The sequence below is a fragment of the Amphiprion ocellaris genome, chromosome 1 (genome assembly GCF_022539595.1).
Source record: "Amphiprion ocellaris isolate individual 3 ecotype Okinawa chromosome 1, ASM2253959v1, whole genome shotgun sequence".
In the NCBI taxonomy this organism is placed as follows: domain Eukaryota; kingdom Metazoa; phylum Chordata; class Actinopteri; family Pomacentridae; genus Amphiprion; species Amphiprion ocellaris.
This window is the reverse complement of record NC_072766.1, coordinates 13,784,319-13,802,526: the sequence shown is the minus strand read 5'-3', so window position 1 is coordinate 13,802,526 and position 18,208 is coordinate 13,784,319. Positions and strand designations below refer to the sequence as shown.

At 38.8% G+C, this 18,208-nt stretch overlaps 1 protein-coding gene across 1 annotated transcript; it reads right to left on the bottom strand.

Moving 5' to 3' along the window:
• Positions 1–12,476: 12,476 nt before the first annotated feature.
• On the bottom strand, positions 12,477–16,544 carry irf8 (interferon regulatory factor 8). The gene is made up of 9 exons (XM_023283284.3): positions 16,342–16,544; positions 15,974–16,184; positions 15,412–15,595; positions 15,083–15,183; positions 14,772–14,829; positions 14,294–14,341; positions 13,726–14,118; positions 13,473–13,588; positions 12,477–13,333 (listed from the first exon to the last, which is right to left on the bottom strand). The coding sequence occupies exons 2-9, from the start codon at positions 16,142–16,144 to the stop codon at positions 13,136–13,138; spliced, it is 1,269 nt and encodes a 422-aa protein (XP_023139052.1). The 5' UTR covers positions 16,145–16,184; positions 16,342–16,544; the 3' UTR covers positions 12,477–13,135.
• Positions 16,545–18,208: the final 1,664 nt, after the last annotated feature.

Genomic DNA, 18,208 nt, shown 5'->3' with positions numbered 1-18,208 from the left:
AAGAGGTGTAAATAATCCAAAGGATCGCAGACCTTCAGCCAAACAGATGGATGCTCTCATAGTGTAAGGATTAGCACAGCAATAGAAAATGCAAGAAGAAAAAAGAACAAACATCATGCAAGTTATCATGCAGCTAGAGATAGAAATCATTTCCTGCGAAAGAAAGAAAGAAAGAAAGAGAGAAAGCTCCAGTTCTCCCAGGAAGCCTGTTCATGTGGGAAAGGTGAGAGCAGAAGGCATGGTGGGATTAAGGGTTAGGGGTAGGGTTATGGTTGGAGTAAGTATGGGCCTGGAGCTGCAGTCAGGCTGACTAATGATGGATGGACAGTGCCAGAGAGAAAATGGGAGGTGGAGGGGGTTATTGGTTCTTCCTGCTGAAAAAGGGGAGATTGTTAAGCAGACTTGAACAATCTTCCCTTTTTCTACCATCAGAGACTGAGAGGCAGCTCCCTGCTCACATACAAACACATGTATGTCTTTATAGGGCAGAAAGATGGTAAACGTTATACACAAATAGCACCATTTGTATTTGTTCCTTTGACACCAAGATGTTTCGACCAAATATAATAACCACAATCAACTTTATGTGACCCAGTAAATGTCTGTTGGCGAGTGTGTGGACAACATTTTGTAGGGTCAGACGTGGGCAGAATTCCCAAGTGTGCAGGTATCACCGGCTGGCATCAGCTCGCTCAGAGTTCATCGTCTCAAACTGCTCTTTTATTACAGGAAATTGCGTGTGGAATGAGCACCAATCTGGCTCCGTACGACACATCTGCACTGGAGGAACCCAATGACGCAGATCAGAATTAGAGTTGGGAGTGAGCTGGTCAAGCTAGAGTATGTGTGCGCTAATGTTTCGCTGTCCCTGTGAGAAACAAATGAGTTTTAGATTTTCAAAGTGGGTACATTTTTCTCAAATGAGGCCATGCTCTTCCTAACTTCACAAAAAGGCTTTTCAAAAGCTTCAGCTTTGTAGAAGTTGGATTGAATATAGAGAAGAATAAGATTTATGGACACGTTTAAGTTAGGATGATGGCTTTGATTCAGGTTAAGGTTAATCAAGAGATAATAACCTTTGCGTTAGGGTATGTGCAAATGTGTATTTGTATTTGTGTATGTCATGTATGTGTGTGTGGTCCTGCTGAAATGATAGATGTGCAGAGGGAGGAGTGTGAGGCGGGGGCCAGTAAACAGTGAGACATGCATGTAGGAGGTCTGGGTGCAGACTAAACCCAGAGCTGTCAGGTTCCCAGACAGAGATACAGATAGATCCCATCCCTTGGTCTATACAGCACTATAAACCTTCTCACCTACCAGTCAAGCTTAAAGACCTTCAGACCAACAGTGATTGGTCCGCTCTGGTGCTGTGGTCATCGGTGGGATCGTAGCAACTGTATGAGGGACAATAAAGACAGGGCCTTGTTTTGTGTCCATTCTGTGTTTTCTAGCATTTTCACAATGATATCATTGCAGTTGTGCAATCTTCTGCCTGATGGTATGCACAATAAATCTTTTTTTACTGTTTTACTCCTTTTCAGTTTTGGAGTTTGTTAGCTTTTCAGAAGGATTAGGCAGATTTAAACTCATTTGCTAACTCAAGGGAAAATATGCTGCAGAAAAAAAAAAACATCAAACATAAACGTCAACAAAGAAAAGACAAATCCTGCTTATGAAAAACCACATTATGAAGTACAATCGTCACATAAATAACTGTAGATTAGTTTTATTATACAGCTTTGTGGTTTGTTTTGCTTAAAGGAATAGCCCTGGTATATTTTTTACTCCTTTAAATGAATATAATGTACACAGTTAATTTTCTTTAACCACAGCCAGCTTGCAGATGTAACACAAAGATATTCTTATTCTTATAGTTTTAATCTTAAAATTGTTATTCTTCTATTCAATATAGCTACCTGCTAATAAGCTAACGAGTTAATGAGTGTATGTTTTTGCCTCACTGAAAAATGCACATTTTCGTAGATGAACTAGACATATGGTAACAAATACACTGAACACACAGTTACTAAATCATGCTAGAATTACACTAAATACAATTTAATGAGAGACAAAAAAGAGAAAGAAATCATTATTATGGCCATAAAGTCATATGATTTGTTTTGCATCATAGATTATTACTGAGTCCAGCTGTATCTAGCCAATAGAGTATGTATGTATATATATGTGTGTGTGTGTGTGTGTGTGTATTGCACTTTTACAGTGTTACTTCATATATGGCTACATTTGGATCTCAGTAAGAAAATATAGCAGTAACAGTGTTTTGTTCTGCAACGAGCTCTAAAATAAAAACGTAATGAGTGAAAAATGCCCCCCCAAAAATTTAGAGTTGATGCTGTTGCTATGCAGCGGGTCAGCCACATCACAGGAGGATACACTTTTTGTTGTTTTGCTATTAAAAAGTTCCCTCCACCAATGTGATTTTTTTTTCCCAGGGATGGTTTACTCTGAGGATTTTTACTGTAGGGTTGGCTGGTGTGTATAAGCGTGATGTGCGTATGAGCCATAGGGTGTGTTTGTAATATGCGTGTATCTGCATGAGGGTGGAAGTCTTCCCTCTCCTGACCCTCTTTACGCCCAGGGGTCACACATTGTTCAGGAGGATGCAGACACCCAGGCTGATGAATGGCCGTTCAGGCTGTTTCCCCGGGTTCAGTGTTACTCGGGAAATCGTAATTCACCCCCTGGGAGAGGCCAAAGGCGGACCAGGTCCCCTCTCCTGCTCCAGACTCATTTTCTGCTGGATCCAGGATGCGATGAAGAGGCTGAGAGCTCAGCTGCATTGGCTTTAAGGAGAGGTGGAGTAAATCTTGGGCCACAGCTGTCCCCTCTCCAAACTCTACAGAGCTGTGCTGCACTGAGAACTAACACCGTATATGGTGCAACCAAAAATACAGCTTGTTTTTTCTCCAGTGCTTACAAATCCCCACTATGCAGACACACTACCTAAACACTCACGCATATTTACACACATTATTTGTCATCAGATGATGTGATAGTAGGATGAGATGTGGAATGATCCAGAGCTGAGTGTGAATGCTGACGTGTCCAGCAAATTTTCTGAATTTGATGTGATTTGGTAAGCTTAGAGAGTAGTGGTTTCAGTCTTTGTTCTCTTCTAAAAGACAAAGTTATGACCTTTTTAAAGATTCAAAGTTAAATAAGTTCACTGTCTGAATTAGTGAGTTCACACTGTATGCCTGCTGTGTTTCGCAACGTCAAAATATAACTGAAAACCTCTTTCCACGTGAGACACAAGAAAAAAGCCCCTCTCTCATGGAAACATGCTTATTCAAACCACAAAAGGTACTCTCACATCCCCAAACTTTAAAGGAACTCTCTATTTCATACCCAAAATAATAGCGAAAGACAACTTTAACTACTTTTCTCACACACCCATGAAATGGACAAATGGACAAGTGGTTTCGTTAGTTTCCTTGACTTTCCTCTATAAAGACATCATAGGTCAGTTGGGGTACCTAATGGGGCTAATGACCAAGATAGATGATTCTGCAGCTCAGTGCACGCCATCACCACCCGTGCTCTCTGCCAAGTATTCAATTAGGGTCAGTGAGTAATTGGGTGTAGATGAGGTAGAGATCCATGTTAAGCTCAATGTGGAAACTCTTGGAAATGTGTGTGTAACGAAGATGAGACGGTGAGAGAGTTTCGCTGTCGAGCCTTGAGTGACTTAGTAATAAAATGAGCTTCTACACAAACCACGTAAACACTCAGACAGATGTCTCTGGAGCAGTCCAGGGCTTCCCCACCATCTGCATGTGTGGCTCATTAATTCAACAAAAGTTAACAAAAAAAGGCAAGAAAGCACTTTGAAGAGACTTAGAGCTGTTAAGATTTCACGTAACATTCACTACTATCAAAGTCTTTCATTTACAGAATTCTGCATATTCTCTTTTGAGTAAATGTGCCGACTAAAGCTCAGTAACTGTATTCTAAACATGATGATTTTATCCTCAAAAGCCTATTTTGTAGGGTTAGAAAAATAACACCGGCAGGATAAAAACAAAGATTTGAATACAAAACCAAAACCATAGAGGTTTTATGTGATGAGCGGTTTTCAGATAAGATCAAATTTCAGTATCCTCTACATAACCGCAACCTTTCTTAATGTGTGCACCTCCCCAGTGACTAGGCCTTAACAACCTCCATTGAGACTCAGAATTTTCTTTTGACAGCTGTTATTGTTGAAATGACAACAGAAATGACTGAGAGTGAAAAGTGCAACAGTGAAGTTGAAAAAGCAGCATGAAAGAAGATAACATGAGCTTCTAGTCATACTGAAGTTATTGCAAGCAGTGCAAAAATGAATGTATTTTCTTCCATTGTCTCCATTTTCTCACACTTTAAGCTACATCCATAAATATTATTATCATAGTTAATTATTATGCAGCATCTGTGTACAAAATACTTTACAGGGCAATTGCTGAGAAATATCTATAATCTTGCTGGTCACGTGTAAGACCTCTCGAGGTTTTAAATGTAGCAGAAATAACAAATAAACAATTTGTCCAAAGGGCTTATAGGCAGATAAGATCTGCTTTTCCTGAAGGAGTCACTTTGGAAAATGAGGGAATGGAATTGTCTGTAGTGTGCATCAAGATGACCAGTGCTGCCAAGTAGAAACAGATCCTGCAAGTTATCAGTGCAACACAATCAGCATTTGGAAAAAGAAATGGATGAACATATGCTTTGGCAAACCTAAAAGGAAGTTTCCATCTCACAACTTAGATTGTTCAGAGACTGAATCCAACACAATTTACACATTATTCTATTTTTACCTATCAAAGACAAAAAAAATATGATAAAAATGACAAATTGTTGCATTGTTAGTGGAAAAAATGAACACCCTATGAAATCTGAGGGGAAACATAAACTAAAAAAATACTAAACCTAATGAGAAATAGTTCTGTCAACTAAATTATTTATATATTTCAATTTGTACTGATTTACTTTAACCTATTTTTTTAATCATAAAAACCCGAATTGTAGTATTACTGAATATTTTTTGTGTTATGTTGCCACTAGATGGCAATATGAAGCTGTGATACTTCATTCTGTTACCCTCCCAGTTGTTTCCTTTCATTCAGGCCTAAAATCTTACAAAGAAAACACAATAGAAGTAAAACTGGAAAATGTATTCGAAATGAAAAATCCATTAGCAAACAGGCATCTTTCAACATTAAGCTGGTTCCTCTTTTTTAGAAGCTTCGCTGTTTCCTTCTCATGGATTTGAGCACTCTTATGACCTGAGGCTTGTTTTTAGCCCTAAGTTACATAAGCAGGATTTTCCCCCGTACGCTCTCTATTGATGTGAACTGCTAACTGTGCAAACCATCACGGTTAACCAGGCATAGAAGATCTGCTTCAGTGGTCGTCTGGACTCCCACCTTTTCTCCTCTCCGATGGGGCACAGCAGAGCACAGCAACATGCAAATTTCATGATAAAAATATACTCATCTCTCATCCGGTTGCTGCTTTTAAACATGCAAATGTTTCAAAATTTCTCCTGTCTGCTAGATGGTTTTATTTTATCATCCAGCGATGGTAAATGTTAAATGAAAATTCAATTTTCTCACTGCATCATGTTCATCAACATGGCCACCACATTTTTGAAATTCTAAAATTCATCAAGCTTATTCCCTGCTTGAGTGACAGAACTGTGCTAGCAGGTAATTCCACCTTGGTCATGTGATGGTCATGTTCTGGTATTTCAAAGAGGGAAGTATGCAGTGTGACTGTACTTTCTACTAAGGCATGTGGTCGGCAGACAGCTTGGCCCACGGGCTCCCTCAGCTGTACTGGAACCAATTTAGAGCAACTTTAAATAAATCATTCCAGGAGCACCTGCTGCCTGGCCAGTGTGTGGCTTCTTCCTCAGAAATATGACTTATGCAGTCGGTCTAACGATATAGTTGGAAACAACCACGAAGGTCTTGTTCCTCAATCAGTTATGTCAAATGTAGACAGCCACAGACCATACAAAATGCAAACAAAAATATTATCACTCAATATCAAAGCAGTGCAAAAATAATAATGTAGGCACAAATGCTGTCTGTTGTAGCCTTTTTGTGCGTGTAACAACCAACAGATTCCTAAAATATGAGTGGTATTGTTATAAAACATAAGGATTTTGTTGTTTTGTTTCATTAGTTTTTCGTTTACGCATCTGTACGCAGTGCTTAAAATGCACTACGCTTAAATTCAAAAATATCTGCACTGCAGAAAATCTGTTTCTCAGGTATTTTTCTGTTACCTTGTAACTATCACCTTGCTGGCTACCCACATCCCGTCACCTAAGCACTTTGCATGCACAGAACACACACACACACACACACACACACACACACACACACACACACACACACACACACACAGAGGGAGAGAGAGAGCACTGAGCTGTGAGCTGTACCCTCTGGCTCTGGTTCCTCAGGGACTCTCACCCCACCCTGGTCTTCCCCTTCACCTCAACATCCAGCAGCCTTCTTTTTCTACTGATAAGTTTTGTTTTTCTTGAATATGAAACAGAAGTACACCATGCATGAATGTATGCTACGAACATCTTATCAGTATTTCTGCCTGCTCACTACACACTGCTCTGTAGCTGAGTCTGAGTTGAACCATCTTTGAAAGTTTATGTTCAAAACTGTACTCAGAAAACCAGAATGTAGTTGTGTTGTGTGTTTTATCTTATCTTAAACTTTCATGTTGGTGAAAAAAAACGTAATGTCTATCATCACAAGTTGTTGGACTCCCTCGCGTTTATTTTTCACAGTTATAAACCAAAGTTTAGAATGGCTTGACTACAGCTGGCCTTTATGTCGGCTGTTCCTCTTTTTGGTGGAGAAGTTGGTGTGCTGGATCTTCTTTCTGGGCTCCTTCCTGTGTTTCCTGTCCAGAGACAGATCAGGCGGTCAGGGATCATTCTTGTCAAAGAGTGCAGCAACCAGGACATGGACTGATGCAATTTCTCAGCTGTCCCTTCACCCACTGATTAAAATGAAATGCCCCCAGAGTCACGTCTTTAAAAACAGTTTTCATCCAAACCTCCAAGTGGTTAGATTTTGTTTTCTTACAAGTTAACATTGTTGTCTTCCACTTTAATCTGTTTATTGATTTGATCTATGTTTATTTTGAACATCAAAAATATTTGTTGTTGATTAAAAACCCTTGTAAGATCAGTCATACATGAGTCACAGATGAAAACTTTCCTAATAAAGCGTAAAAATAGAACTTCTGTTAAGGCTAGTCAAATGCTAAAAAGCACATTTAGAGTGGAGTAGAGCAGCTCATAGTGTTGTTGCAATATTTAGAAATTGATGGCACATTACAATAAATCCCTTTCCTGTAATTGAGTGAACTTCCGTATCTTCACTTTTACATGCCAAATCTTTTCTCCCACATCAGTATTTTCTATTTTAGTGCATTTCTTGTCTTCAACGTACACTTGATTTAACATTTAACGGAATCAAACAATGACTTCTTCCGACAACAGACCTCCATAGGTGGGAGGCTAAAGGGGCCTTTGGTGTGAAGGACATGAACTGATACTGATTAGAGGATATGATCCCTGATCAGCGGCTCCATGTTGTGTGTGTGTGTGTGTGTGTGTGTGTGTGTGTGTGTGTGTGTGTGTGTGTGTGTGTGTACACACCACATGTGTGGTTAGGTGGCTTTCTCCCTGCGTCCCAGGATGTGGGCTCCACGTCCACCTGTCTCTCCACTAACAGCGTCCTCGTTGCTCTCCCAGTTCCTCTCTGACTGCCTATTCTCATCTCACCCACACTGATTCTAAACCAGTGCGCTCCCAAGAGACGCCACCTATTTCTTCAGCACCACAGCTTGCATAACACAACCTGTTCACGGTAAATCACAACTTCCCACCGAGACATTCTTTGCACGCATCGTGTCTCTCTCACCTGAACATGAATATGGCCTGTCATTTTTCACACCATTCTTCAAAAATCTACCAAACCACAAATTATAAAGTACGCATGATATGTTTCCCGGGAACTTGACGTGACTGTTTATGTGAAATTACAGCTGATTCAAGTAGTAGAAAATGACTGCAGATTTTCTGAAAGGTCAGTGCTGAGCATGCAATCAAACCAAGGGACACTAAGTGAGGAGTCAGCAATACAGGCAAATCCGGAAACAACAAAAAACAAGAAAAACAACAAAGAAAATGTAATTCCTTTAAACTATCAGCAGTTATTCCTCCTTTGCTTTTGATCTTGAATCACAGCTTTTAACAAAATAAGAACGGCTTCCTTTAAGTGCCTACTGTTTATTATAGAAGGCTGAAATGTTGGAGCAGATGGCCATGGTTACGCATGATGGCAACATCAATTCTGTTTGTCGCTCGTCTCTAATGGTTTATTGTGGGAAGCCTCAGACGCCACAAAGAGATGTTGCAATACGAAGAGAACCACATTGCAGACACTGGAAATGTGAGGAGAAAAGCGTCTTTTAGCAGAAATGTATACAAGCATTTGTGACTTCTCCTGCTGTGCTTCCTGCATTGGTGGGAAAAAAAAATCCATTCTTGTAGCGTGTCAGCACGTCCATGTACTATTTAAAAATGTGCTACTTTCAAAATTCAACATGTATAAAAGTATACAAGCATTTCCAAGAAAATATAATTCTCAGAAGTAAAAGTACTCTTTATGAAAAAATGTTCCTCCAGAAATAGCTCTTTACATCGTGCACCTCGTGTCTGACAAATAAATCATATGAGAGTAAGAAGCAGGCCTGCAGTGTTTTAATGAACTAGCCTAACTACGCTGTTTTCTAGTAAGTGGCTGAAGCAATGTTTTTTTCCTATGTCAAGCATGTAAAACCAGAACCTAATAGAAAACAGAGGTATAGTAACAGTAATTCTGTTGTAATGGCATAGAAACGACATCTTTGGTCTCCAAAAATGGAAATACAGAAGTAAGAGTTTGATGGAACATATGAAGTGTACAGCTCTGACTCTCATATTAAAACATCCTTCTGTTAAGTCATGCTTTTTTATTTTCTGACAGAGTGAGAAGAGAAGATCGATGTAATTGGTTAAATCATTTGAAACTGCTGCTAGTCTAAGGTTAGTAAAGTTTAATACAAAAACGAAAGAACAATTAGCCTGGATCTGCACGAAGGTGACACAATCCGCTTACCAGTATATATTAAAGCTCATTAATTAAAAAATAAACAAATAAATATCACAAAAAAACAAACAAAAAACATGAATCCACTCTGTAAAGGGCCTGGTGGGTTTGATTGTCTTTGAACAAGTCCAGGCTAGCAGTTTTACCATATCCAGTCTTTGTGTCAAGCTAACTTCTGGTTGTAGCTTTGATATTTAATATTTCCATAGATGGTGTATAAAAGCTGAATGTAGTCATTTGGTCTGAAAAATAAAGCCAACAGAGAAGCCTTAGGCCTACATTCTCTCTTATAACCAGCAGGGAGGCGACTCTTACTGGCTGCAAAAAGAAGCCTGATTGTATAGATATTGATAATAAAGCAATTCTGCTTCTACCTTGATTTGTTACCTCAGTAAACATTTTTCCAATGAGTTCATGGTCTCATAGGCAAGCTTTTAGGCCTTGTGAATACATAAGAGAGTCTCTTTTGTAAATCATAGTCCCATTTACAGTATGATGGATAATAAAACAGTCTATATAGACAGATATCTACTGTACTATTGCACCTAGTGTCATCGGGACCTCCAGTCAGATCCATCATTCACACATTACGTCTGGTTCCAGATAAAGTGAGCCAAATTTAAGGCTTTACAATTGCAGCTCACAGCCCAGTGGGTCATCACGGTCACTATGTCCATCTTTTCCATACATTCTAGGAGTATTTCCAAAAATATACTTTATTATTACTGACAGAAATAATATCTTTATAGGCCATTTTTAAAAAAGCATTTTGTTGAGTAAACCAACAAAAATGCTTAAATAATAAGAGCGCCAGAGAATCCTAAAAAGAGAACACAGAATCAAATTGTATATATATATATATCAAAAAAGAGACTGATTTAATTTTCAGGTTAAATATTATCCAACTAGTTAGCTGTCTGTCAGAATTTAGGGAGAAATTTATTGAATTAAACCAATTAGGTCCTTTTGACAGTATTTTATGTGCCTGCTTCTAAACGAGTGTTTATTCTCAGTTTATTCAAAGTTTTCTTTCTTTATTCAGATTTACACATGTATTTTACCAGCCGGTATTTTAACAATCATAAATACATTATACTTATATTCATGATTACATGTTAAATACATTACAATCAGAAATAAATGACATTAGTCCAGAGTCAAAGATGGCCTTTGTTAAGGGGGTGTTGGGGAGTGGAGGCAGTTTCCTGTGACAGTTTTTGAAGTAAGTTCCTGTTCTGTGGAACTTAAACATTACTCCCCTGTGTAAATAACCGCACACACACACACACGGAGAAGCAATATTCCAGCTGTGTTTTATTTCAATGAACCATTGATTCGATGTTCTAATTTAAGTGAAAGTTTTTATACAGAATTGTCATATGAGGAGCGCATGACTAGGTGGTTTTTGTGTGAGTCATTACTGCAAAGTTTTTTACTATTAAAAAAAAAAAAAACCACATTTATTTATCTACCCAACCCTGTCTCCAGAAATGTTAATGTATTACCACTTTATCACATGACACTGCCATGGGTAATATTTTTCATTAAGCAAATTTTTTTGTCATTTCATGTTTGTTTTGTTCATTTTTTGTATTTAAAGCTTATTTGACACAACCTTTTGTTTTGATTTAGGTATAATTATTTACCTTCAGCTTTTAAGTATTTATGCAAATTTCACTGAAGACCAGATTTTCTTTTATTTGAGATTTCAACTTACAATAGAAATAAATGTACAATTTACGTGATAGCATTTTTACAACGACCATTAGAAACTCATGGCTTTTGTATTGGGGAACTGAAATCACAAACATTAACAAACTGTTTGTGTGCGTATTTGTAGTTTTCATGTCGTGGGGACATAAATCTATTTACACCGTGACTGTGGGGGGACCAGACAACATTTTTGGGATATAAAGTGAGGTCCCTTAATGTAAACTATTGAATTTCATAACAAAGAGTTTATGTTAGGGTACAATTAGGCTTATTAGTCAGGGTTAGGATTCAAGTAAATCTCCAGAAAATTCACAAATTTCACTGTAATGTCCTGTGAAGTGATGGAAACACTAATTTGAGTATCTATGAGTGTGAACATCTACATTATGCTAAAACCCAAACATGGTGTATGACTTCCCTTCCAATATTGCTCCTATGTTACCAGTGTGACGTGTGAGATGATGCTTTCATCTGCCCCCTGCAATGACCAGCTGTTTGAGACGCAGAAGTAGAAGAATGGATGTCATTGTCTCAGTGTGAATCATTTAATCACTTGGCCCCAGTTGGTCACCTCTCTTCCTGTCCTTTCTCTCTTAGTCATCATGGAGCTGTGAGGGGGGGCAGGGGGTGTCTGAGAGTTTCCCTAACTTACGTTGTCTAGATCCTTCTTTTAGTTTCAAACTGTGTTTTAGTTTCATCATTTCTAAGCCGGGCTAATAAACAGTGAGTGTTCATCGTAAATGCATGGAGGAGTTCCTTCTTGATGTTCTTTTGCCGATGTCGCTGAAGTGGCAAATCAGCTGTGTAGCTGCTTTAAGAATGACGATTTTCTTGATGAGTGCAATGACACTTTTTGTCAACTCAGTCATTCCATTTAATCTTAAGTACCTCCTCATTGTCCAAGAAGACTATATGAAATGATGGCTTCTCATAATTTTTCATGTGTGTTGGAATTTAAGATTAAATTTTAAATGGAAAGTAATCCAACCAACCAACATTTGTGTTTTGTGCAGGCTGGCATTGTTCAAGCCACATTTGTTCCAGTTTATTTCAAATTATAATAGCTTGATTATTTCATGATTTTTTTCATTAAATTATGGAGAAATGTGGATATAATGGAGCATAGTACATCTATCTAATACAGTATGCAAACAAGCAATGAAACACTGAATAACTTTTCAGTAATTCTGTACAATGTATTATTTTCCCCCTGACATGCACTGGTAGTTTGTAATCAGTTTTTAATATACAAGTAATATAGTATACAGTAAGTAATTCACCACAAACATGGTTTGCCTTCAAAATGGTTTTAAAAAGTCGGCAATGATAGTAAAAACAAAAATCTAGAACGCTATGGTATGCTTTGGAAAATTACTGACAATTATTGACATGTTATTCTGATTCCATTAGTTAAATGCAATTTAGTTAATGATCTGAATCGTGATCCTAAGTTCAGTCTGGGGAACATGAACTGAAGCCTAACCTGTGTCCGTCAGCCCAAATTAACAGTTACTACACTTTTTAAATAAAATAATTCAGCGTTCCAAAATTGTTATACAAAGACAAGATTCTGTACAATTCAGTAAAAACTTTTATTTGAAATGCAGTTTACAAAAAATAATGACAAGAAGGTCTTTACATTAAAACAGTCTGATAGTAAAACCTATCTGCCATTTAATACCACATTGCATCTAAAATTATATGCAATTTCTCTCAACTCATATAAAAATCAGTTTATTTACTGTAGAAAATAGAAAAGCATCTGATAAAATGCCCATCTGGTCTATTTATTCAAATTGTTGTCACACATAAAAGCAAATACTAAAATTACAACAAAAAAGATGATGATAATGACATGTAAACTGTCTACAAATGTCAAACTTTTGTCATACTGCCGTGAGGGTTTGAGTAAGAGTCTATATAGATATGGAAAATTTGAACATGACGTACCGCATGTTCTCTGAGCGGTATGATCACAATTATGGTAAAGCAGAGGCTTAGACACAGCTCTATGTTCTGTCTGTATACTAAAGCAAACACTTACATACAAAACATTAGGGACTTCTAATACTGAGTTTCAGCTGTAAAAGAAAAAAAAAAGATGTGCTCTTTCTTGTCTGTATGTCTGTGAAATCACCTCTTCAGTGTCAGAAAATGAAGGAATGTCCCTAAAATTTTATACATTCAGTTTATTACAAGCTAAAAGGTTGCTGTCAGATGTGGTTACTGCTCACAGTTCAGGCCGTGATGGGCACGTTGTCCCTGTAGCAGGCTGGTCTCTGGGGAGCACTGTAGCTGCACAAGTCCTGGTAGATGCGAGCCATCTGGTCAGTTGCCACATCATCCGGCATCTCCAGGTTTGGGTTGCTGCAGTAAGGCTGGGAGCGACGCATGTTCATTGTTTCCAGCAGGTGCTGGCAGTTCACCACAGTGATCTGTCAAAGGGAGAGGAGATACAGAGATGCTGTCAAAACACTGTAGAACTTGGCATCAAACTCCAGTTTCAAGGTTGATAAAACTGGTATTTATGTTGTTGTTTGAGAGAGACATGTGTCCTCACTTCGGTTGTCTTACCTGTACAATGATCAGCTTGCTCTTGGCACTGCTGTGATCATTGAGCTCCTCTCCAAAACACAGAGTCACTGTGGGATCAGGAGCAGGAATCTGACCCTCCTGATACAGCTGCAGAGCTGAAACATACAAATAAATGAACAGCTGCTTAGACAATCTTTGCACATTATAAATCCTTCATTATTACTCGCTTGCTTTAATGCATAGATAAAATGAAAGTGGTTTGTACTGCTCTCTCCTGAGCACAGTGCCTCACCTTGAAAAAACCTTCCTGTGTCAAAAATCTTGACCACAGCATCCCTGTCAAGTTTGCCAGGCATGGGGCTGTATTGTGAGCCCACATTTCCCAGGCCGCTCCAGAAAACACGGCTCTGGCACAGCCTCTTGATGAAGATGCCCTCTTGATTTGCACGGACCAATACACCTCTCTCCAGGTGGCCCAGCAGCTTGCGCGTGACATAGCGCTGCCGCTCGTACTCAATGAGCTCAGCGGGGGGGAAATGGACACTCTGCATGCTGTCTGAGCTGTAGGGGGCGCCGCGACCCAGGTGCTGCGCTGGGGAAATCCTGCAGCCTTCAGGATGAGTAACCAGTGTGGTGTTCATGAGCTTTCCTCCATAGTAGAAACTGATCATCATTTGGGAGAAAGCTGGGGAGGAGAACACTTGGTAAATAAAAACAAATACGTGCAATTGTACTAAAATAAACTATGTAATGCAAATATTCTGCATATCACAATGCATTTTCTTTTCACTATTTCTGCCAATGTTTCCCTAAAAAGCAGATGCTATTGTAACACTTTCATGAATAACATAAGTAAGTACCTGAGCTGAGAGTGCCTGATGGTAAAGGATCCTGATGCAATGGGAAAGCTGTGAATTACAAGATGAAGACATGATTTAAGGCTGTTTTCAGCTCAGTGGACACAAGCACACTGTCATGTCATTGCTTTGCTGCATCATCAGAAATACCATTTCTCTGGCACGATCTCACAAAGAAATAATCACCTTAGTCAGCAAAGTTCAACAGGATATTAGTCAATTCTTCCATTGCAGAATTCAACAGACAAGCAAATAGCCTCTGTTTAGCACCCTCAACGGCTGGGACATGTACTTGAGCTTTCGACTGTGGTTGTTTTCATGGGAATTAAAGCTCATGTCTCAGAAAAACAGAACTAATAGTCTTACATGAGGGTCAAGACAACAGACGGAGAGATGTCTGGACAGACATATCTCTAACACTGACTAATCAATGCGCAGCTGACTTTATTCAGAGGACTGTATGTAGAAAAGGTTGTCTTACGATTGATGCTGCCATGGGACCAGTATTCTGGACTGGCCTGGATGCTGCAGCCTTCCTCCTGCAAAAAGAAAACAGTGCAACAAGATGTTGTCAATAAGGCACCTCTGTACACTGCACAGTCAAGCAGATTAGTGGGAGGGTGTACCGAGTCAGTGCAAGAAGTGTTGGCGCAGACAGCATAGTGTGGTATTGAGGAAAAAAAAGTGACACACAAGCTGAGTATCAATACAGGCAAAGTGCGTCTAGGAACAGATGTGGGGGTGGCGTGGAATAAAGCCTAATAAAAAATTTAAAGTGAGAAGTAGTCTCACCTCTTTAATAAACTCCTCTAATTCTGAAGGGCTGCAGTCCATGTCTGTGATGTCGCCAGAGCAGTTGGTAGCTGCCACAGCCATCACTGAGCTTTTGCCATCTATGGGAGAAAGAATCATACATCATTTATGACGCGATTCAAAGCATAAACATAGTCATTTTTCCTGTTGCACTGTCTTTTCATTTTCCAGAATCAGGCAAATTTACCCAGGAATGTCATCCTGCAACATGTATTGCACACTCAATTTGACAATGTAAGTGAACTATTTGCTAAGAGCTACAGATTTGTTTGGAAACTCACAAATAAGCCACAATAGCACAAACTCACGTTTCTGCTCTTCTTCAGGTACAATGCGGTACACCTTATAGGGCTCAGAGATGTCCAGCTGTGACCTCTCAGTCACCTCCTCAAAGTCAGGACTTTTATTCAGGGCACAGCGGAGTCTGGTCTTCCATGTTGCAGGCTCGGCCTTGTCTCCTTCCTTAAACTTGCCTTTAAAAACAGCCCAGGCCTGTGGAGGGCAAAAAAATTATGTTAAGGAGTGGTGTGGTGTTTGAAATAAAGCTGGATCCTTTTAAAGAAATACATAAAGAAAGAAATACATAAAGAAAGAAAGAAAGAAAGAAATTCAACAATTTCTGTTACAAAATACTTTCTTGTGTGAATATAACACTAAGGGTAAACTTAGTTGAAGTGAAAAGTTTTGTTTGCTAAAAACAAGTGAAAACAATGACATAAAATGGTCTAAATAATCATTTCCATTAGGCCACAAATGAACCACACTTAGAGAAAATAATCCACGAAGATTTGGTTTTACGCGTAGCGCTGCGTAAAAGTAAACGTGCTGCACAGCAATCTGTATATAAGACTACACAGGAGTGTTTCAAACCTTGAAAATGGATGCGTCTACTTCTTGGTTGTAATCCTGTTTCCCTGCATGTTTCCACGGAATTCGGAACATAGTGCGGCTTTCATCCTCCCACTGAAGTCCAGAGTATTGCGCACTTTGGATCTGTTCCATCAGCCACTGCTTCAGTCTCCGACCTCCCGAGTTTGACATCTTGACAGAGAAACCTTTTTGTTGAATTGTTCACTTGTACCTAAACGAGGGTGATACAATTCATAAAAGTTTACAAAAAACAATTAAAGTTTACTTTTCTCTAAGATATTGAAAAATATATGTCTAATGAAATCAGAGTTCAGAAATCATGTATAAATTTCACCCTTTTGAATGAAATCAAAAGTAAAAGCACTTACGATTTGATAAGCAGCTGAGCTCTGCGTGTGATGTTGATGGACGGCTCACTGTCAGATTTAATCCAGTCACGTCTCCCTGACATGCACTTAAAAAGTTTATTGTTGCTCCCTGTTATGAATGAAGCAGCGGGGACAGGATTTGACAACGCTGCCTCACTCCGACCAATGAGTGTATTGAAATTCGCTAAGACGGCCCATTCCGGAAGCCCTGTTCTCCTAACTGCGGGCATTTACAAGAAATGGCCTGACAGAAGCGATGGTTGTAAAGTCGCTGCCCACGCCAAAAAGCGACGCGGACGTGGATCACTGAATAAAGTCACAAGTTGCTGTGTGCTGTGGGGGATTTCTGCGTTCCAAAGGTGCGCTTCTCCGCCAACACTCATCACTGATGAGAAACCTCAGAATGTTGTTGTGCAGGTACAGCAGCCTACTGTCTCCGTGTGTTTGTACAGTAGGCTGATTGCCCGACTTTTCACAACGTCCCCGGATTGATATAAACGTGTCTAATATCAGAATGATGGTAAATATGATGGTGGGAGGACAACCAGGTTAACGCAGTATGATGAAGAAATAACCTCTAATATTAGAAACAGAAGAGGAGACACAGTGGACTAAGGATTAGAAAGCCTTATTATATTTCTAACCATCATCCTCATTTCTGTACTATTAAGGACCGTCACTTAAATTCCTGTAGCTTTTTTTTTTTATGTGAAAGAGTAATTAGTTTACTCCAAGACAAAGACAATATCAAGTATTTTAATAAATCAGTTATTGGTTAAGTCATTCACCAAACATTCCCCTGCTTCAGCTATGAGAATTATTTACTTACTATTTTTGAGACATCAAGTTGGATTTTATGTAATTGTAACATGTATTGGCAGTCATTTTAGGAGCCGAGCAATCGATTAAATGAGAAAATAATCAACAATTTATCTGGCTTTCGAACTAGCTGCTGGTTGCAGCATTTATATTGGTTTTGCCAATATAAATGCAATAGAATTTCCATTATTTCATCACTTGTTTAAAATGAAAACAGATCTGAAACAAGATTTAGTAAATGTCTTTACCCGGCTGTCAATCAAAACAAACAAACAACCCCCCCCCCCACCCCCCCCCCCCAATATCCATGATTTATATTTATTCCAGCTCAGTAAGCTTACTGTAACCATTAGTTTTCCCATTCCAGTATTCCAGTGTAGTCATTTTCTAAAGTCACAGCAAGTCTGAGTGTATAATCACTGTCAGGAATTAACCTGCCTGAACATGCCTGTTGGTGACCCAACATTACAAAGAAAACTACTTTACTAGCTCTGTAATTAACCACAAAGCTCATACAAAAACACAAAGGTACTAGAGATATTGTGAAAAAAAGAACATTTTAGTTAGAAGTAGATGACATTTAATTGAGAAACACTGGAGATACAGTAATAGTTGTTAATTCCTCCTTGTAGGAATGAATTCCAAAGAAACACTGACGTTGGTCTGGTATTTGTTTTTCTACATCATAAAGTGAAGGAGGAGTTTGTGATGAGATTCATTAGACTCACAATGTCTCCTTCCAACAGAGTAAACTAATCCATAGACTAATGTGTCACAATTATGGGGGAACAATTAGTAGATATATGAAGTCTGAAACAGTATGAAATGCAATATTTAAATGAATCTTAGAGCAGAACCATCTGTAATTAACAGCTATTCCACGACAGTCCTTTCATAATATACAACTGGTAAGTGATATTATCTACCAGCTATACCTTTAAATCCATATTGTCTAAAAGATGTGATTTTTAAAATGGCATCCTTTAACATCTTCAGTTGTACAGCTTGGTGTATATTTCCTACTTCATTTTCTTTTCCATACTCAGAC